At 38.9% G+C, this 22161-nt stretch overlaps 1 protein-coding gene across 2 annotated transcripts; it reads right to left on the reverse strand.

Moving 5' to 3' along the window:
• Positions 1–1203: 1203 nt before the first annotated feature.
• Positions 1204–17395, reverse strand: SPC25 (SPC25 component of NDC80 kinetochore complex). 2 transcript variants are annotated; one of them, XM_036747349.1, is made up of 7 exons: positions 17310–17395; positions 15248–15405; positions 15095–15160; positions 12976–13122; positions 11917–12021; positions 8607–8705; positions 1204–1403 (listed from the first exon to the last, which is right to left on the reverse strand). In XM_036747349.1, exons 2-7 carry the CDS (start codon positions 15402–15404, stop codon positions 1261–1263), a joined length of 717 nt encoding a protein of 238 aa, XP_036603244.1. In that variant the 5' UTR covers position 15405; positions 17310–17395; the 3' UTR covers positions 1204–1260. The 2 variants fall into 2 exon arrangements, with proteins under 2 accessions (XP_036603244.1, XP_036603245.1); XM_036747350.1 differs by having other exon boundaries at positions 1261–1403; positions 17268–17363.
• Positions 17396–22161: the final 4766 nt, after the last annotated feature.

Raw genomic sequence — 22161 nt, forward strand, 5'->3', positions numbered from 1 at the left:
TATTGCATTGGGTTAAAACCTTTAAGCTAACTTTCTAATAACACTACCAGCTCCGAATGAGTTTGTGCATAGGACAGAGAAGACATTTGGAAAGGAATGAACTTTGAACTGAGAGAATAGATTCTGGCTTGTTATGAGGAAGAACATAACAATTACAGTTATCTAAAAGTGGAATGGACAGTACAAGTCTTCAGTTCTATAGATATGTTTCCTCATCTATAAAAGGTGGGGATTGGATCAGATGACCCTCAATCTCTTGTACCTCTTAAGTCTATGGTTTTATCATCCTACTTGTTGGATATTGTGTGGGAGGGATTCCTTTTAGATATAAATTAGATTAGATAGTTTTTGAGACCCCTTCCAACACTGAGATTCTGTGATAAGCATATTTATCTAGAAATACAATTATCCATCAGTAATCCATGGATCAGATCAGAGTAGTAGCAGTTAACTCCCAAATCATTTCTATTTGGTTTTGAAATGTAGTTTTGTTGTTACAGTTAAATATGGATAAATTTGATGTTTTGGGAATTAATTTCATTTCAAACTAAATAATGAAAATATTTTAAAAATCATCCCTACACTCTAAACTTTAAACTTTCTTGAGTAGTTCCATGAATGAATAAGAATGAGAAAGAGGTGGCCATCCTTAAACCCAGATCTTCTAATGATAATGTAAAAGGACTGAGCCCAGCTTCAAGTCATCAGTTTAGGAAGGAGCCAGAACTACAGAAAAAATGGCAACAATGACTTGTAAATAAACACTCACTACTAATTCATTGTCACTAATCAGTTTGAATTTTCTAATGATTAACATTGCTATAGCCCTGGCTACCCTGCTTTGTCAACTTCTAATCAATTAATGAAGGACCTTTCACACTGCTTTTCTAATGTGGATATTAAATGAAAAAAATTAATTGGTTCTTATCTACTCTAGTGTAGCTGGTTGGCAGCTGCTAATAAAATCAGGTTTATGGCTCAAGACACATTCTTCTACTACTGGATTATTTATATGCTGACCAATGAACTACTAGTAGATGCACCAAATATAAATGCCAAAAATACTATTGCATTCCATTTTTTATTCCCTTCGGAAATAGAACATTTTAGACAACATTTGCTTTCACAAGCATGCCATATAGTTTTATTAATTCCTACCAAGCTAAAATACCATCAAAAATACAAAAAAAAGAGCCAGACATAAAACGGTCATTTAGAAGCTTTAAAGGGAGCAGTAAGGAAAAAATGAAAATATAGTCTTTACACACTATTTACACATTCATTACAGGCCAGGGCAATAAATGCTTTCCGAATATTGGCAAGGAAAGCTGAAAAATTCTTGGTCTTCCTTATTTTCTCTTGCAATTCTGCCAAGCATTCCAGATGAGGAGCACTATCTGACACTAAGAAGAAAAAAAATGGAGATAGTTAATAATGTAAAGTCAACGGATCATAAATTCAGAAATGGAAAGAACCTCAGAGGCCATTTGGTTCAACCCTTTCGTGTTACAGATGAGAAAACTGAAGCCCACAAGGTTAAGGAACTTGCCCAACATCACAGAGGTAGTATCTTTTTGTACCCTCAATGAAGGATTAATTCAAAACCAGAGGCTTACCTAAGAATAGATTATTCTATTGCTGCTGCAGATTCTACCTCAAGGAATCAGGGTTGGTATATGGTATATTTTTTAACCTCCTTCCTGTCCATCTTTCTTATTAGTATAGAAAAGATTTTATTTAAAAAGTTGGTCCATTATTCAAGAACTATACAGAATTTTTAATCTTATGAAATTTTAATGTTGCTGTCCTATAATTCTGATAAAAGTCAAACATGAAGGACAACTTGTAGAAAACAACAACATGGTATTGTTTACATAAGTGTCATTAGCAGGAGGGAAGAGTAAAAGGCTTTGGGAAAGTCACCTTCAAAACACTTCTTCATAAATTCGTGCAATGGTGAGGGATGCTGTTTCTTCTCTGGCTCTCCACCACACAAATGAAATACAAGTGGGATGGAGGAGGGGATAAAAGCCAGAAAGGCTGTGCCTGTGATCCATTGTGTCATTGGTCCAGAAATCCTAGATTATGTTTCTAATGGACTATGAAAATAATCTTATAGAAAAAAAAAAGAAACAAAAAAGAAAAGAATCCTCTGGAAGGCTAGAAACCACTTAGGAGAAGGCTGCTTTGCTGCCAAATCTACTAACTAATCAAGCAGAAAGGCAGCTGAGGTAACACTGCCCAAGAAGCTATAGAGCAGCATATGTTTTACAGCATCTTCACAGGGAAGATCTCCAAGAGCCAAAGCCAAAGTTGACAGGAGGGGCTTTCTTAAGAAAGTTTCAGGAGCACTGCTTTTATCAGGAGCCATAAAACCTTAGGTCCCAGACCATCTACAGCTACAGAAAATAACATTCGTGATGATAATCATGAGATCATCAAGAAAGAGTTAAATATATTAAGTGCATCCTGGTTAATAAAGTACGGAATTGTCATAGAAAGGTATATTTGATGAAATGAGTTGGTCTGATCTCAGATAAATGAAAGTCATATGATCTTGAGAACTTTTAGAGAGATATGTGTTCTCATAGGATGTGAACATAAAAAGATACACTTTAGTTCTGTATCTTAACTATCCTTCGGCCTTTCTCTGTTTTTATTTATGAATAGTCCAATACTATTATGGGGGGTTCCTTTCTGCTTTACTTTCAGACAAATGATATTCGTAGGAATGAAAATATAAAATCATGCAACCTCTCATCAGTTTAGAAAAAACCTTTCTTCCTTAACCATTATGATTACTCAAATCTATTCAACATACATTTTGGAAGGCCTTCCTAAGCTAGAAAAGCTTGGGTCTGGCAACAAACTGGAGCAAGTCAACTAAGCAGGGAATGTTATGGGAGCCAACCTGCAGAAGAAACAGAAGCCAGGAATAAAAGCTTGCTAGTGGGTCTGCCTGCCTCTAGTCTCTACCCACTCTAATCCATTCTCCATTTAGTTACTAAAGTGATTTTCCTGAAACACAGGTCTGATCATGTCACTCCCCCTACTCAATAAATGCCAGTGGCTTCTTATTGCCTCCAGAAGCAAATACAAAATGCTCTGTTTAGTATTTAAAGTCCTTCAGAACCTAGTCCCCTTCTGCCTGGATTTCCAGTCTTCTTACATCTAACTCTCCAATACATATTCTTCGATCTGGTAACATTGGCCTACTAGCTGTTCTATGAATAAGACACTACCTCTCAGCTCCAGGCATTTTCTCTGGCTATCTTTCATGCCTCCTTCCTCCCCTCTAACTACAGGCCTCCCTGGCTCCTTTTAAGTCCCAATTAAAAATCTCACCTCTATAGGAAGGCTTCTTTAACCCATTTCTCTCCCTCTTTTAATTATTTCCTAATTATCTTGATTATAGCCTGCTTTGTATATATTTGTTTTTGTTATCTCTCCCATTAGATTGTGAGCTCCTTGAGGACAGAGACTTGTCTTTTTTCTCTTTGTATTCCTGGAACTTAGCACAGTGCCTGACATATAGTAGGCACTTAATCAATGTTTATTGATTGAGTGCTAGCTTCAGCCTAAGGTCCTTTGTAGTTTTTGAATGTAACCTGGGTTGCTTTAGCATCTAACTCTTTAGAACTTTCTAGTCATTTTATTATTTTTGGAAGCATTTTCTCTCAAGTAATACAGATATGGTCAAGAAAGAGTCCTTGGGGCTACAATACAAACAAGACTCAGAAACATTAGCAAGATGTTAGCAAGAGGATTCCATCCTTCGAAAGTCAACTAGAATGCCTAACTACTACTACTACCACTACCACTACTACTACTACTAGAACTATAATTTATAATAAATTTATTACTATTACCACTATTAACAACAAATTACTACTAGCTGTTCTTCCTACAGTTACTAATAATAACAAACCAATCAAAACAACTTGGAGGCATCCAATGTATAAGTACAGCAGGGCAGATGCCAGGACAACAGAGAAGTCTTTAGCCCAAAGGTTATATATTATGATGATAGAAAAGAGGAGGGATATATTGGACCTTCACGTAAATAGTATTTGAAAAAAAAGTAAGGAACAATACTTAATAAGGTCATGGGATAGGATAAGAGAAGATGCCTTGAATATGAAGTCTTGAATTTCCAGAAGTTAGAATTTAGCTGTGCTATTATCTACAAGCCTACTCACAGGTTCTAACCAGAGTTATAAAGACTTTATATAATAGTTAGACAAAACTAGGTCTCCTATGTTATACCTGACACCGAAAAATGAAAAAAGGAGGCTAAGAGCAGCACAATAAAGCTCATCACCAAAAAGTTGCCACCAGGTGATGACCATTTTTGACCACAGCAATTCATTAAAATGTACTGCATGGAGGAGTTTAATACATGATAAGGAAGAAGTACTGACATTACCAAAATGTATACACAAGATTAATTTCCCAAAATATAGGCAAGTACTTCTTATTCAGATTTTCATAAATCACAAAGCCTTCAAAAAGAATCTAATACTATAGAACTGAAATTTAATTTTTATAACTGATAAAATTTTCTATTTATGTCATTTCTATTTCTTTTCTTCCTCCACTCTCAAGTATGTCATAAGCAGACTACAGCATCAGGCTCAGAATGAATGGGAAGCAAAATAGAATCAAAATGGAAAAAAGCAAAAGAAAAAAGAGTATAAACTGTTCTCCAACTTACAACATGTTCCTGGAAAAAGTGTATGAATCAAAATGATTAAATAAAATCTGATTTTCCCCTGGGATAACAGAATAAGGTACATTTACAGATATCAAGAGCCTAAATCTCAACATTTTGTAGAACCACAAAAACCATACTTAATCAATGATAATATACCCATGGGGTACAAAAAACTTACATAAATTGACTGAATAGGACAACAGTGACTAATCCCACAAAATCATATTTAATGATACAGTACCAAAGTAAGGCTCTTATTTTACTACTTCATTGAATAAACATTTATTAAGTGCCTACCATGTGTCAGGCAATGTGCTAAGTGCCGGGGATACAAAAAGAGTCAAGACAGTCTCTGCCTTCAAGGAGGTTACAATATTTCCTGGCTTGTTTTTATTGAACTAATCAGATGAAGGAACACTTTCATCAAAGTTGTAGAATTCAGACAGGAAGTATGACAAGAAGCCACTCTTCAAATCAGGAAGACTTGGGTTCTGCAGCACCTCCCCACTAACAAGATTGGTCATGTGACCAAGGATAAATTACTCAATCTCTCTCTGTGCCACAACTCTTTCTGAGTGTTAAGTAGCAGAACAGGCATTGATCTGCATTGGTAGAGGGAGTTCTTCCACTGATGGAATCACAGGAACAGCCCCACCATCAGAAAGAATTGACAAAGGGTTTCTCTGTGCAGATTCTAGCCGACATCTCAGAGGAGACTTTGGGCTACTTGGCAGCTTTTTAAGAAGCAAATTAGGGATGTCCTATTACCTTCTTCACAGTGAGAATTTCCTTATAGCAAGTACAACCTTCTAATGGCAATTTAAATTTGAAGATCTTCCCATCCATTAATAGGCTCATGTGACCTACTTATATTGCAGGAAGTCCAAGTCACATGTGGTGGGAGAAGCTTGTTAAAGAACAGGAAAGGGTGGAGCAGGAAATGCAGAGAACAGTTAAAGCTGAGGGAGAGAGGCGTGCTAGCTGTGCTGTGAGCATGTTTGTGGGAAGGCCCCAGCAGGGGGGAAGGTTATGGGATGGCAGGGTTCCATGCTGCAATACTGTGTCTTAAGTTCCTTGCTGTTATGATAAAGCAGGCTGACTAGTTTGGGGAGTTGGTTGCTGCTTGGTTGGGTTGGACTTACTGGTTTTGGGACTTGGTTCTTTGGTCTCTGAATAAATGTTTTACTTCTTCTACCTTCTACGAGACTACCTTCTAGTCTCATATTTTGCTTTATAGCACTACACAGGCATATTCACAATTATCATCAATGTTGTGATTATTGCCTTGTTGATACAAACCTTTAGAGATCAAGGCATTGGTCATTCTGTTATCTTTAAGTCAAAAATATCTTTTCTTCTTTCTTAAACTGCCAGCTCATTGGCACTAGCAAAATGAACCCTTATCCTGATGTTCCACAAAGAAGGCCTTCTTTTAAAATGAGTAATCTAATCTCTAAGTGTACTGATTTTTTTTATTGTTTAATTTCACCCTAGGGTGATGTTTGGCAAAGTTAAAAGTTTCAAAGCTCTAGCTTGGATTATGAGTTAATAAGCACTATACATAAGTACTAATATTTGTTGAATTAAATTATGGCCAAACTCAAAGGGATAAAGGCCCAAGTCTTTCTGTCTCATCCAGAGGCCCTGCACTTTTTTTTTTGGTGAAGCAATCAGGGTTAAGTGACTTGCCCAGGGTCACACAGCTACTGTCAAGTGTCTAAGGCCAGATTTGAAGTCTGGTCCTCCTGACTCCGGGGCCAGTGCTCTATCCACTGCACCACCTACATGCCCCTGCACTTTATCTTCCAATATTGGATTGCAACTATCAGTAGAGAACTGCTTTCCCCCATGCCCACCCCAACCCTTTTTGTAAGTCATTAAGAACTGACTAATATGGCTATACACAGCTATATACAGTGCTGGGTCTAGATTCAGGAAGATATGAGGTCAAATCTGGTTTCAGATACTAGATATTTGACCCCGGGCAAGTCACTTCACCCAGTTTGCCTCACTTTCCTCATCTGTCAAATGAGCTGGAGAAGGAAATGGAAAACCACTCCAGTTATCTTGGCCAAAAAAAACAACCTAACAAAAATGGGATCATGAAGAGCTGGCCACAGCTACAAAACTAGTGTGGCTAAGGTGAGCACTGAGAAAGCCCAATGAAACAGACATCCAAACAAGCGCAGTCTCCTTCCGAATGGCACCTTCAGGAGGCTGGATGGTTACTCTAACAACACCATTGCTCGGATCTGTGCAGCTCCATCTTTGGAATTCCATTTGTAGTCAGTGCTCTAGCCAGCACAGAAGAACTCACTGCACTGCTTTGCAGTCCCCGAGGAGCCTGTGGTGTTAGCAGGTCATTGGTGTGGACATTAATGTCTCAGGGGCTGATGGCAGTAGAAGAAGTAGCAAGGAATGTTAAACTAGGTACCACAAGCATGAAGAAAGGCAGGAGTATAAAAAAGTCAGGAGATGAAACTGGCCTGGTCTTTTCACCTTCTGTTACTTAAACTAAGAATCTGAAGAACCCCAGAAAACAACTAACCTTACTGATGTTTTCTCAGAGCAGAGAAACCCCAGAGAAAGGGCTTCATCAGTGTGTCAACTGTGAGAGAGGGAGAAAGAGATAGAGATGTATGTATGTACACATATACATACATATAAATGTGTAGTGTGTGCATACATAGATATGTGTATATGTCTATGTATACATGTGTGTATATGTATACAGTAGATGAATACATGCCCCCAACACATACATACACACACCCCTATTTGTACCCCCTGTCACTTAATGGGGAAGGGGGGAACTTTGCCACTTCTCTCCTGTCCATTGTGAATGTCTTCCTGTACAGGATAGTTAACTGCACAAAGGGGCATGCTATAGAGTCATCTAATCTTTCCTCCACCAGAGTATGTTATGTATAGAAGGGAAGAAAAGTTAAAAACCTCATTATGGGACAAGGAGAGCCAGAGTAAACATGACAACTAAATAAGATGATATCTCATTAGAATTCTAAAGATAATGCATATTCCTTTAAAATTAAACATTTTATATTCTTTCATTCTCCTACCAGTTCTGTTCTTGAATTTCTCTGGACTTTGAAACTATGTCCCCTCTACGCTAGCTCATGCTGGACCTTCCTCCCCAGGTACCTGGCTCAGGTGCTCACCCTGCCTCACCCAGGGTGTTCCTGGAGGCATGCTCCCTGTGGCCTTCCCTCTGCAAAGCCTGCCCTTCCCCTTCTTCTCTCATTGGTGAGCTCTTCCTGGAGCCTTCATTGTATGAAGCCCCCAAGCCAGCTTGTGTTCATTTCTCTCCCAGCTCAGTTCCTGACTTTTTCTGGATTACAAAAGCATGTACCTTCCTACCATCTCTCCTACCTCCCTTCTGTTTTTAGCTCCCTTTTGTTGTCTTCCCACATTAGAATATAAGCTCCTTTAGACCAAGGACTGTCTTTATTTTTGCTTCCATTTGTATCCCCAGCAATTAGCACAGCATACAGTAAGCACTTAACAAATGCCTGTTTCTTTCCTTCCTTCCATTGTCCTTTCTTCTATAAATTCTCTGGAGGAATCATTTACGTTTATGATCAAAGTACAACAGACCCTCTGGTATTCAGTGTCACTTCTCAGGGTCAATCTGTAGGCACTGGGCCACACTGTGGCCTACTAGGTAAGCAGGTTCCTAGGCAAGGAGTCAATATTTATTTAACTTTGCACTCAGGTCCCATACATGGTGGGAAAGAAGAACCAAAGCAAGCCAGACTGGAAGGAACAGAAAGATCCTGTGGGAGTCTTGTACTTGCACTTCCTTTTTTTCATACTTTCAACCAAATGTTTAAAAAAGTTATTAAGCTGAAATACCATTTAGGCAAAATGTACATACTTTCATAATCCCCTTCTTCATTTATTTTCAGGGAAAAGGTAAACGGCTTCTCAGGAGCTTTAGGGTCAATATTTCGGAATATAAATTGAAGTTTCCCACCTGGAATTAAAAAAATTAAACTGTTAGTCCACTACTATAATACGCCAGGTTTTACAATTAAGATGAGTTTTTACTACCCGTGTTAGCTGACAAACTTATATTCACCCAGCTTCTCAAAAGATAGTCTATCGTGTTGGAAAATTTTATTTGAAATTGTCCTGAGTTATTTTCCATGTAACGATTCATTTACATCAGATATCAAGTTGCTCTTCACAGCTGAAAGCATAATCAAATGGCCCTTTCAATTGCCTGAGGAAATTTAAAATGGTAGATTTCAAAGTATGATTTTACATCCACTTGGGTTCTATTCAAAACTATGCAAAAATAATTTTGAAAAAATTTTACAGAAAATTCTACAAATCATTAAAAACAGGATTCTTTGGTGGAGCCAAGATGGGAACAAAAAGGCAGGAATTTGCCTGAGTGCTCCCAAATTCCCCTCCAAACAACTTTAAATCATGCCTCAAAACAAATTCTGGAGCAGAAGAACCCACCAGTTACGGGGTGAAACAATTTTCTAGCTCAAGATAACTTAGAAGGACTGCAGGAAAGATCTGTCTCACTCAGGTAAAAGGGGAGAGCAACCCAGCAAGGGTGGTGTCCAGACACACTAGCAGGGGGCCCTCAGCCCCAGTGCACGTCTGCAACCAAGAACCCACAGCCCCAGAGCATCAGGCCAGTGGCACAGCAAGCCAACTGTGAGGGCACCAGCTCCTGGTGCAATAGGTGAGTGGCCAAATTATGAGGTCCCAGCACAGCATGACCAGGCTCAGTGACCCTACTGCAGCAGGCTAGCTACCAGTCCCAGAGGTCCCGATGCAGCAGGTGAGCATCCAGCCCAGAGATCTTGGCTCAAGAAGCTTGGGACACTACCCTGTGCACCCCAGGAGCAGAAATCAACCTTAAAAGTCACAAAACAGGCTGGAAAATGAGCATCCCCCCCAACCCCAAACAAACCCCAAAAAAACCTTGACCATAGAAAACTACTATGATAACAGGGAAGTTTAAAACACAAACTCAGAAGAGGGCAACAATATCAAAATGCCTATATGTGAAGCCTCAAAGACAAATATGAATTGGTCTCAGGCCCAAAAAGAACTGGAAAAGCTCAAAAAGAATTTTAAAAATCAAATAAGAGAGATAAAAGAAAAATTGGTAAAAGGAATGAAAGTTATACAAGAGAATTATGAAAAATGAGTTAATAACTTGGTAAAGGAAACAAAAAAATGGAAAAAGATGTACAAAAATCCACTGAAGAAAATATGTGCTTAAAAAATAGAATTGGCCAAATGGAAAAGGAGATACGAAAGCTAATTGAAGAAAATAATTCCTTATAAGAATTAGACCAGTGGAAGCTAATGACTCTATGAGACATCAAGAATCAATCAAACAAAATCAAAAGAAGGAAAAGTAGAAGATAATGTCAAGTATCTCACTGGAAAAACAATAGATCCAGGAGAGATAATTTAAGAATTATTGGACCACCTGAAAGCCATGATCAAAAAAAGAGCCTGGACATCATCTATCAACAAATTTTCAAGGAAAACTGTCTTGATATCCTAGAACCAGAAAGTAAAATAGTAATTGAAATCCACTGATCACCTCCTGAAAGAGACCCCAAAATGAAAACTCCCAGAAATATTATAGCCAAATTCCAGAATTCCCAGATCAAGGAGAAAATACTGCAAGCAGCCAGAAAACAATTTGAGTATTGTGTTTCTACAAGAATCAAGGGAAGCATGAAAAGGTAAACAAAAAAGAGAAATCACAAGGGACTAAAGTTAAACTGTTTTGTTTACATTCCTACATGGAAAGATGATGTGTATGATTCATGAGACCTCTCAGTATTAGGGTAGCTGAAGAAATATACATACATATATATATATATATATATATATATATATATATATATATATATATATATGTGTGTGTGTGTGTGTGTGTGTGTGTGTGTGTGTGTATGTGTATATATATATATGTACACACACATATATATATGTACACACACACACACACACATATATATATATATATATGTATGTATATAGACAGAGGGCACAGGGTGAGTTGAATATGAAGGGATGATATCTAAAAAAAATCAAATGAAGGGATGAGAGAGGAATATATTGAGAGGAGAAAGGGAGAGATAGAATGGGGTAAATCATTTCGCATAAAAGTGGCAAGAAATAGCAGTTCTGTAGGAAGGGAAAAGGGGGCATGAGGGGGAATGAGTGAATCTTGCTCTCATCAGATTTGACCTGAGGAGGGAATAACATACACACCCAGTTGGGTATCTTATCCCACAGGAAAGAAGGGGGAAGGAGATAAAAAAGGGGGGATGATAGAAGGGAGGGAAGATAGGGGGAGGAGGTAATCAAAAGCAAACACTTTTGAAAAGGGACAGGGTCAAGGGAGAAAACTGGATAAAGGGGGATAGGATAGGAAGGAGCAAAATGTAGTTAGTCTTTCACAACATGAGTATTGTGGAAGGGTTTTGCATAATGATACACATTTGTCTTATGTTGAATTGCTTGCCTTCTTAGGGAGGGTGGGTGGGGAAGGAAAAGGAGAGAGAATTTGAAACTCAAAGTTTTAAAAGAAGATGTTCAAAAAAAAAGTTTTGGCATGCAACAGGCAATAGGGCATAAACATCTATCTACAAGAAAGTAAGGGAAGAGGGGATGAGGGGTGGGGTGACAGAAGGGAGGGCTGACTGGGGAACAGGGCAATCAGAATATATGCCATCTTGGAGTGGGGGGAAGGGTAGAAATGGGGAGAAAATTTGTAATTTAAACTCTTGTGAAAATGCTGAAAACTAAAAATATTAAATAAATAAATGATTTAAACTAAAAAAAAAATGTTTTTGGAAACATTTCCATTATTTGGACTGAACTTTATAATAAAAAAAAATTGCTGCCAATAGAGCAAAGCTTTTAAACTGGGCAATCTGCAGCGTCAAAATAAAGAAGTAACGATGAAAAAAAAATTAACAAAATGTCCAAATGCACAAACTGAAATAGAAACATATGATGGCTATGGCAAGATTATGGTTTTAAAACTGTTCAAAGTTTACAAAAGAGTGAGAGTTCAAGATTTCATTTCTAAAGGCTAATTCTCATCTATGTAAGCAAAGGATACTGACTTTTCCAATCTCATAAAATATTAATTCTACAATGTATTTAGAAGTCTGACATAAAAAATAACAACTTACCATAAATTTTTCGAATTTCCAGTCCAAGGTGATCTTTATACAAATCGTAAGATTTCTGCAGCCTTTTCAACTTTTCCTTATTGGTTTTGTTAGCAGTGGAAATAACTATTAATTTTAAAGAGTAAGTGTCAAAAACTTTTTAAACAACACCCAACGAACTTACTGGAAAATCTAGTAGCAAGTAAATATATTAACGTGGACACGAATGAAAAGCCTACTTCTATCCATTCCATCTTTATGGCTATTTTTTGTTATGCAGGGGAAGATGTAGCATTTGTTCTAAAGTGGGTAGAAAAACTGGAGATAAGGAAGACATAAAGGTTGTGGGAAGGAGCCATTTTTTAGTGGCTTATATTCCTTGAGATTATTAGGTATTGCAATGAAAAGCAGAGCATTTCAAAGCAAACGTTTGCTAAGTCCCTACTAGATGTGAGGCACTGTGCCTCAATGCACAGGGGGAGATTCACATGAATATAGTCTTACTTCCTTTGAAATTACTTTGATCTGTCTACAGCTGGAAATAGCTTATTCTACTGGATTTGCTAGCAAATTACTACTAAGGCCATAATTATCTCCTAGGAAAAAAGTCAGGTATGCTACTTTAGGATTTTACAAATGCCACACAACCAAAGTCAGAGTTGGAAGACATGTGAAAAGTTGATGGTTAAACACAGGTTCCTTCCATGAAGTCTTTTTAGAAAAAGGCACTATACACTGACAGATACACTGGCTTCAAGCTCTCAGTTACTCACTATGACTTATCCCAAGCTAATCTTACTTGTTGATATTTTTCTCCTTTTCAGCTTAATTAAGTTCTCTTATTATAAACAGAATTTTTGTTAATTCTAACCCAGGAAGATCAAAAAACAGACATTAAGTTCCCACTGAAAAAAACTTAATTACTTCCTTGTCCTAGGAAAGGTAGAGACCAGTCCCTTTACAGACAAATGCAGCTTTGCTTAGATTTTTCATCACTCTGAAAGGTGATAATACATTCCTATTAAAAAAAGAGAACAATCTAACACTTCAAAATTTTTATTTACAAAGCAAAGTACTTACTTTCTTTTTTCTTATCCAGTGATTCCTTAAGATCCTGTATACTTTTTCTCAGCTTTTCCATTTCCCATTCCTTGTCTTGTATACTGCCAACCAGTTTTGATAAGTTATCTTGTTTTTCTTGAATAAGCTTATTCTGGATATGGATCTCTGCGAAATATACATGTGTGTATGTGTGATACACACACATATACATACATGTGTATATATGTATATACAATAATAATAATTATTATCATTAAATGATACTTGGTTACTTATTAAAGACCAAAGCAAGAAAGGAAGAGACCAGAAACGTTTTTAAAAGCTTTTAGGATAGGATAGGATAATCTATAGTTAGGGATATGTTCATAAAAAGAAAATAAAACACACTACTAAAGCTAAGGTTTCATGTACCTTGACCACTTTCATAGTGTTTTCACAAAAACACCTCTCCCTAGCCCAGCTGATAACCCATTCCTTAGCTTATAACTATAAAAGATAAAACAAAATTCTTTCTAAAAATCAATGGGAAAAATGACATTGCTTTTTAAAAAAATGAAATGAATAATGCATAACATAAAAACTTACATCATGATAGCTATAAAATTATACATAATAAAAGTTATCTTTAAATGTACAGAAATCTATCTATATGATATATAGAGATAGCTGTGAGCAAGAGATCAACAAACACTTATTAAGTGCCTATGAGGCACTGTATTAATTGCAGGAGTTACAAAGAAAGGCAAAAAACAATGCCTACTATCAAGAAGCTCATATACTAATAAGGAAGACAGCAAGCAAACAACTATATACATACAAGAGGCATATGGGATTGAAGGAAGGTAGTCTCCGAGAGAAGATACTAATATAAGGCAAATCAGGAAAGGCTTCTTGAAGAAGGTGTGATTTTAGCTGAGACTTGAAGGAAGCCAGGAGGTGAAGCGAAGAGAATTCTAGGCATGAGGGACAGCCAGTGAATAGGCAGGGAGTCAGAAGTTAAAGAGTTTCTTGGAAAGGTAGGAGAGAGTCAAGTTATAAAAGGCTTTAAAAGCCAAACAGAGGATTTTATATTTGATCCTGGAAGCAAAAGAGCCACTAGTGTTTATTTAACGGCAGGGATCAGGATGACATAGTCATACTTTCACTTTACAAAGATGAATTTGAAAGCAGAGCAAAAGACGGGAAGAGACTTGAGGCAGGTAGAAAATAGGCTATTGCAATAGTGCAGGCATGAGGTGATGAGAGCCTCCGCAAGGCTGTGGTAGTAGCCGTGTCAGAGGAGAGAAGGGAGCATATAAAAGATGTCACGAAGATAGAATCGATAGGGAAGAGGAGATGAGGGATATTGAATAGGCAAAGATGATAACTAGGTCATAAGTCTAGGTGACTTGGAGAATGGTAATAAGAAAGTTTGGAAGAAGGGAGGGTTTAGGGGGAAGATAATGAATTCTTTATATATGTGTGTGATATTTCTCCCTGAAGAGCTTATAGCTTCTATGTAGTATATCTGCATATGACAACTACTCCCCTGTATCAAGGATTTTTAACTAAGGTTAACTAGGTTAACTGATTTAACCTAAGGTTCATAAACTTGTTTGTTTTTTTTTAAATACATTTTATAACTATATTTCAACATAATTGGTTTCCTTTGTAATGATATGTATTTTATGCATTAAAACATTATAACGAAATGGGATCCAGTAAGCCTCATCAGACTATCGACAGAGTCCATGACAACCAAAAAAGGTAAAGAAAAAAAAAAGCTACCCTAGACCAAATTTTGACTATTTTAGCCTATACTTTTTGTCAGCTTTTCCATTTCCCATTCCTGGTCTAAAAACTTTATCTTGAAATCTCTCTGGCGATCTTACAATCCGAAAGGCTCTTATCAATGTAAACCCTGATGATCGCTATAAAGCACCTAACCCAATGTTCTACAAATAAGACCTTGAGAAAAGCTGTTCGACAAGACTGAAATAGTAAAAGAAATTTAGCAGGGAACAAAAGAGCAAAAGCAATTTAAACTAGTAATGCCACAACTCAGATTTATGAAGAGGATTGAAAGACTACGGCTTCCTTAGTTTTCCATGATTGCCACAGAAATAAGCCTTAAAATATACTGGGATCAATCACATACTATTTCTGAATTCCAGAAAAGTCTCAATCATTCTCTCCTCTTCTCTTATCTTTGTGGATAATCTTTCTATAAGGAAAAAAAAAAGAAATTTAAGTCTCAATCAAATAATGTCATCATGAAAAACAGTAGTATACTTCAAGCTGCCTAGAGTACCTGTCAGTGCTTCAATGGAGTTTTTATAAGTGTCTCTCAGCCCCACCACTTGACTGTAGTGTTCATTGAATGTGGTATTTCGGAATCTATTCCAAAAGTCATTTATACTTTTATTAAATATGTCCAGTTCCTCTTCTGTCTTTATGTGTGACATCATGCTATAATAAATAGAATAGAGAAGAACATGTTATTAATCATGTTTTAAAAGTTAATGCAGACAAGTTAGCTTATTGTTACAATGAGTGGCATTTTAGGGTACTGCAGAACTATTACAATATATAGCTATTCTGTTACTGTGAGATATTCACTATGCATCGCTGGAAACATGACTATTATACTGCAAGGCAACAGGATTCTATATTATCAAAATTTAACAGTTTTTATTTATCAGGAAGTTAAGGATTGAAGGAATACCCCAAAGTGTTAAATACAACCACGACAGCAGCCCATCTGCAAAGGTCTCATTTGGCAACCTAAATCTTGGCTGCAGAGAAAACACCATTATTCTGTTGTTTCATTTTTCGGTGGTGTCTGACTCTTTGTGATCCCATCTGGAGTTTTCCTGACAAAAATACAAGAGTGGTTTGCCATTTCCTTTTCCAGCTCATTTTACAGTTGAGGAAACTGAGGCAAACAGAGTTAAGTGACTTGCCATGAGCCACACAGTTGGTAAGGTTTAGAATCTTTCTGGGGTTCAGAATATCGACTGGGGAGCCCCTCACCAGGCATATGTATGTGTGTATATGTACACACACTGAATTCATTCTCTTTTCCCCCCAAACCTGCCCCTCTTCCAAACTTTCTTATTACCATCCTCCCAGTCACCTAGACTTACAACCTCAAGTCAACATATTTATTCTTTCACTAATACAAATGCTATCTTGGAACATTGGATGACTCATGCATTCTAGAGAGAAAAAAAAGAGTAAAATAGTCCAGATTTTCATGGAACTTATGAACATTTCTGCAACTATGTAACTATGCAACAAACTTCTCCATAAAACCAATATAAACGTTGTATGCTCAACTCTACAAAACTCTAAATCAGGCAGCCATCAAATGTATATTCAAAAACAATGGCACAAGGATCTATTGATAATTAAAAGATCCAGGATAGATCAAATCACTTTTAACGTTCCCGATTTCCATATGCGCTGAAATCACTATTAACCTTTTAATCTCCTACACCAAAAATATTACAGCAACAGGTCCTGAACTGTCAGCATTTAGGTCTGGTCATCAACCACTGAGATGCTAGGCACCAAGGGAAAGAATTTTCTGGAAAGCCTTTTCAGCTTTTCATTTCTAACCCTAAAACTCGACTTCTAAATTGGGGGCTTGGTCCCATGGTCTTTTCTCTCAGTCCTTGGGATTCAACTAGCTCTGGTTTCTAGCGCCCCCCTTCAAAATGTCCCGTATCAACATTCCTGAGATCTTGGGGACCCCAGCTCATCCCTCCTCCATTTTGGGGGGGGGTAAAAACAGAACCCTTGTTAAAACATCTCTAGGGAGGCCACATGCCGCGGAACACTGTGCTAAATCAACAAGAATTTATCAATTGCCCACTATGTGCTACACACTGTGCTGAATGCTGGGGTTGAAAAGGAAGGAAAAAACAGCCCCTGTCCATGAGGAGGTTACAATCTGGGGAGTTCGGGGTGAGGCAACAAACATACAAACAACTACGTACAAAGATACGTGGAGGTTAAACTGGAGTAATCTCAGAGGGAAGGCGCCAACGTTAAGGAATACCAGAAAAGGCAGGAATTCATTGGAAAGAAGGCCGTATATGAAGAACGAGGCGCTGGGTTTGAATACCGGCTTTGACAGTTACAATGTGACCTTGCGCAAGTCATTGTTCAGTGGGCTCCATCCTCTGAAGCCTCCACCCCCACCCCTCCCCCCTACCCCTAGGGCCAGGACGTTCCTACTCCGCGCAGGCCACAGACCCCGGATTAGACCCCGACCTCGCTCCTCCTCCCTCTGGCCCAAAAACTACCGGCCGCTTCGGGCTTCTGACCCGCGTGCCTGGGGATTCGACTTCGCCCCCGTTCTTTCTCACCAGCGGCTGCGAAGCGGGGAGGGGGCTCCCGCCGCTGCCCCTGGAACCCCTGACCGCCTTCTTCAGCCAAACAGCACCTTAAACGGAAACTATAGCAGCGGCCACAACACAATTTTAAATGAAGGTTGTCTCCCGCCTCCCGCCCCCGGAAGTATTGTTGAATTTTGATTGGCTGGAGGCTAAAGTTCTCCGCGTGGTCATTGGTCGACAGCATTCTCCGGGGTTCTCGTAACGAATATGGGGGGAAAGGCATTGTGGGATTTGTAGTTTTCGCCTCGATTTTTTTTTTTAAAGCCATATAGCAGTTTCAAAACTTCTGCTGGAATGTTGAACTTCAGCTCGGCTCTCTAGGGAAAGCTGCCCTGTCTTCTCCGATGCTGCCACTAGTTCCTTGCATTTGTTCTACCCCTTCATTCAAGTTTAAGCAGCCAGTTTTAAACAGTTTTCGTGCGAAGAGTTTGGCTTTAACCCGGAAGATTTGGGTCCGAATCCTACCTGTGCCTTTGCTAAGCTTGGGACCTTGGAGATACACGCGCCTCCTGGGGCGGGGCCCTTAGGCTGCTCCCTGCGTGAGGAACCTGGGCACCGAAAGGGGTGGGATGTGGTACCCTGGGAATGAGGGAAGAGGATCCTGGAGGGATGCTGGGACAGCCGAGCCATCAGCAAGCATTTGTTAAGCCCCTACCATGCGCCGGTAGCTCTGACCTGGACGCACAAATGCAAAAGGGTGACGGATTCCTGCGCTCCTGGACCCTAAGATCGGGATGAAGAAACCTCGGAGGCCAACGTGACAAACTGCTCCTATTACAGAGGAGGAAACTGAGTCGTTGGGAGATTAAGTGACTTGCCTCAAGTCACATGGGTAGTTCGGTACCAGAGGTCTTGTCACTCCACGGCCAACGTTCTTTCTTCTGTGGCACAGGAAACCTTGAGGGATTCTTAACCTTTGTCCGTGGGTGTAGCATGGACATCTTTGACAGTCTAGTGAAGCCTACAGACCCTTTCTCGGAGTAATGTTTTTAAATGCATAAAATAAAATACAGACACTTACAGAGGAAACCAATTTGAAAGAGTTACCAAAATACGAAAAAAAAAAGTTTATGCAGCCCAGTTTAAGAATCCCTGCTTTAAGAAACTGTCACCCTAATAACAGCTGACATGTATACAGCTCGTCAAGGTTTGCAAAACGCTTCGTATACTTATATTCGCTCAGGACAGCTAGGTGACGAAGTGTATAGAATGTTGCACCTGGAGTCAAGAAGACTGAGTTCAAATGTGACCTCGGACACTTACTAGCTGTGCGACCTTGAGCCCTGTTTGCCTCAGTTTCCTCATCTGTAACATGAGCTGGAGAAGGAAATGGCAATCCACTCCAGTATGCTCGCCAAGGAAACCCCAAATGGGGTCAAGAAGAGGCAGACAGGAGTCAAAAATAATGTTTGATCAGCCAGCCCAACCTTCTCAGATGGGGAAGTTGAGAGCTCAAAAAAGAGGTGGCTTGCCTCAGGTTAGAATAGAGGATAGAAAGTATCCCAGCAGGAGTAATCATAACAATTGCCAACACTTACATAGCCCTTCCTATGTACCAGGCAACGCGTTAAGCACTTTACAATTATTATCATTCCAGCCTTACAATAACCCTGTGAGCTAGGTGAAGAAACTGAAGCAAACAGGGATTAAGTGATTTGCCCAGGGTCACACAGACAGTAAGTATATGAAGCTGGATCTGCATTCGTGTCTTCCTGACTTGGAGCCCATCTCTCTTTTTTTCTATATAAAGATATTGAAGCTCAGTCAACAAAGACTTGTCCAAGATCACATAGCTGGTAACTGTCAAAACTGATATTCAAACCCAGGACCTCATTCTTCAGACCCAGCATTTTTTCCAATTAATCCCTTCCTCTTCTGGTATTCCTTAACATGAGTGCATTCCCTCTGAGATTACTCCAATTTAACTTTATATATCTTTTTTTTGGTACATAGTTGTTCGCATGTTTCTTGTCCCACTCCCAAATCCCCAGATTGTAAACTCCTCAAGGACAGATGCTGTTTTTTCCTTTTCTTTTTATCCCCAGCCGGCACATAGCAGGCGATTAATAAATAAAGGCAAATTTTACCTCTGAAAAATGGATGAGGCAGTATCCCTCAGCTTAACCAGGTTGCCAAAGGGGTCCATGATAGGAAAAAAGGTTAAGAACTCATGGACTAGATGATTTTGGTTGAACTAAAACCTGGGCAAGTCACTTAACCTTTATTTGCTTTAATCCCCTCATCTATAAAATGGGGATAATAAAAGCACCTACCTCCATGGATTGTGAGGATCAAATGAGAAAATATTTGTGAAGCGTTTTGCAAACCTAAAGCTACTTTTTCAATGCTAGCTCTTATTATCATCATCTGTAAGAGGGGAAGAATAGCACTTTTACTTCAAGAGACAGCACGATATAAAATGCTGGCCTGGAAATGAGGAAGACCTGAGTTCAAATCCATTAGGCAGCAGAAGTCTTTTGCACATCTCAAGCCAATCTGTGGAATCTATCTACTAAATCTGGTATGAATGATAGTATGAATTTTCCAATCCTACACGTCCTGGGGGTTATTGTTAATGCTCCTTCTTGAATGCAAATAATATTTGGTAACACGATGAGGCCTGTTTATGCCCACCATGTGTCTCTCCATCGTCTGGGATCAGCTATGATGTTGATTCCAAATAAATTGTAATCTTCCATGATTCACATCCATAAAGTAACACCGAGAAGTGCAATGTCATTTCCCATAGGTGGTCCAGGCCACTATCTTCCTGATCCACTCCACTATCCAGCTGCAGTGCCTATCTAAGATGTAAATAGTGATTAACTAGCAGTCTATTCAATTGCATTCTTGAACTATTTGGATTTTCATGAGTGTATAGTTGGGCTCAACTCTTTTCAGTCTCGTTGAGGAGGCACTGTAGCATGCTAGGACCTGTTACAGTCAGCACACTATAATCCATCAACAGGAGCCTCTTGAGGACCTTACCCTCTATAGGAAATTCCTCTTCTGTTTGAATTCTGCACTGTATATCCTTCATAGCAATAGAAAATACTTTTGGCAAGCATGTATCTTCTTGTTTTCCACCTTTTGTGGTTGTTGTTCGGTTGTGTCCAACTCTTCATGACCCTGTTTCAGGTTTTCTTGGCAAAGATACTGGAATTGTTTTCTATTCCTTTCCAGCTCATTTTACAGTTGAAGAAACTGAGGCAAACAGGGTTAGGTGACTTGCCCAGGTTCACAGCTGGTAAGTGTCTGAGGTCAGATTTGAACTCAGGAAGATAAGTCTTCCTGACACTGGCACTCTTTCCACTTTGCCACCTAGCCACCCTATGTCTTGCTTCATGTTAACTGAGGCAGCATGTTGTAGTGAACAGAGTCCTGGTCCTGGAGTCAGGAAGACCTGGGTTCAAATCTAGCCTCTAACACCTCCTAGCTGTATGATGATGGGCAAAGCACTTAACCTCGCCCGCAAGGCACATACTGAACGTTTACCTGGCGGCGAGTGAGCTAGGTTTAGAGTTGAAAAGGAGGAAGGAGAGTGATCTAGTTTGCTTTGGGCAAATTGCAAAACTATTACAGACTCCAAGGTTCCTCCCATAAAAGCAAAGACCCATCTTTTCCAATTCACCGATGTGTTGCTATATGGCACAAAACATAGAATAGCACTATCTTTGAAGAAGTAAAGGTGAATATCACACATAGGACAACAGAAAGGTGCAGGAAGACTGGAAGAGAAAATGGACTGGCTACTCAGCAAGAGCTAGAAATTAAAGACAGTCAGGCAGAGGCCTCTCCTGGGGCCCTTGCAATGTCAAGAGAAAATGAGAAAGGCCTTTAATAGCATGCAGGATGGATCCCTGGTGTGAACTTCTGGGAGACCATGAAAAAGAGTCACACTGGGTGGGCAGTGATGGAAGAGTTGCAATTTACATCATTGGAGAGACCTCTCAAATCATGAGTCTTTCTGTTTCAATTGTGTTTCTTCATACAACATATTCTTGGATTCTGGTTTTTAATGCATTCTGCTATCTGCTTCCATTTTATGGATGAGCTTATCCCATTCACATTCGTAGTTATGATTACTATTTCTCTCTCTCTCTATCTCTCTCTCTCTTCTCTCTCTTTCTTTCTCTCTCGCTCACTCTCTCTTCTCTCTATCAGTCTGTCTGTCTGTTTCTCTAGCCTGTCCCTCCTCAAAAGTTTGTTTTGTTTCTAACCACTGGCTTCTTTAATCAGTCCTCCCCTTTATCATCCATTCCCTTTTTCTTCTCCTTTTCCCCTCCTATTTCCCTATTGAGTAGGTTACATTTCTATACACAACTGAGTGTGTACATATATGTTCTTCCCTCTTTGAATCAATTCAGATGGGTATTATGTTCAAATATTGCCTTCTCTTCCCAATTTTTCCTTCCACTGTAAAATTTTCCCCATTCTACTTCTCCGTTTTCCCTTCTCCTAGTACATCTCTTTTTCTCCCCCCTTCATTTTTTTTTTGGAGATCATTCCAACATAGTTGAATCACACCCATGCCCTCTGTCTATTTAAACCACTTTTAACTACTCTAATAAAGATAAAGTTCATAGGAGTTACAAATAACATCTTCCCATACAGGGATATAGATTTAACTTTATTGAGTCTCTTTCATGTTTCCCTTTTTATTCTTCTCTTGAGTCTTCCATTTGAATGTCAAATTTTCTATTCAGCTCTGGTCTTTTCATCAGGAATGTTTGAAAATCTATTTTATTAATTATCCATTTTCACCTTGAAGGATTACACTCAGTTTTGCTGGGTAGGTGATTCTCGGTTGTAATCCTAGCTC

This window comes from Trichosurus vulpecula, chromosome 2 (genome assembly GCF_011100635.1).
Source record: "Trichosurus vulpecula isolate mTriVul1 chromosome 2, mTriVul1.pri, whole genome shotgun sequence".
NCBI classification, from domain to species: Eukaryota; Metazoa; Chordata; class Mammalia; order Diprotodontia; family Phalangeridae; genus Trichosurus; species Trichosurus vulpecula.

Coding starts and splice junctions, on each gene's coding strand:
- SPC25 (XM_036747349.1), bottom strand. CDS start 15,404: ATGATGTCACACATAAAGACAGAAGAGGAACTGGACATATTTAATAAA. Junction 15,161..15,247: donor CTCCATTGAAGCACTGACAG/GTACTCTAGGCA, acceptor TTTTCCTTATAG/AAAGATTATCCACAAAGATA. Junction 13,123..15,094: donor TTTTCTGGAATTCAGAAATA/GTATGTGATTGA, acceptor TATATTTCGCAG/AGATCCATATCCAGAATAAG.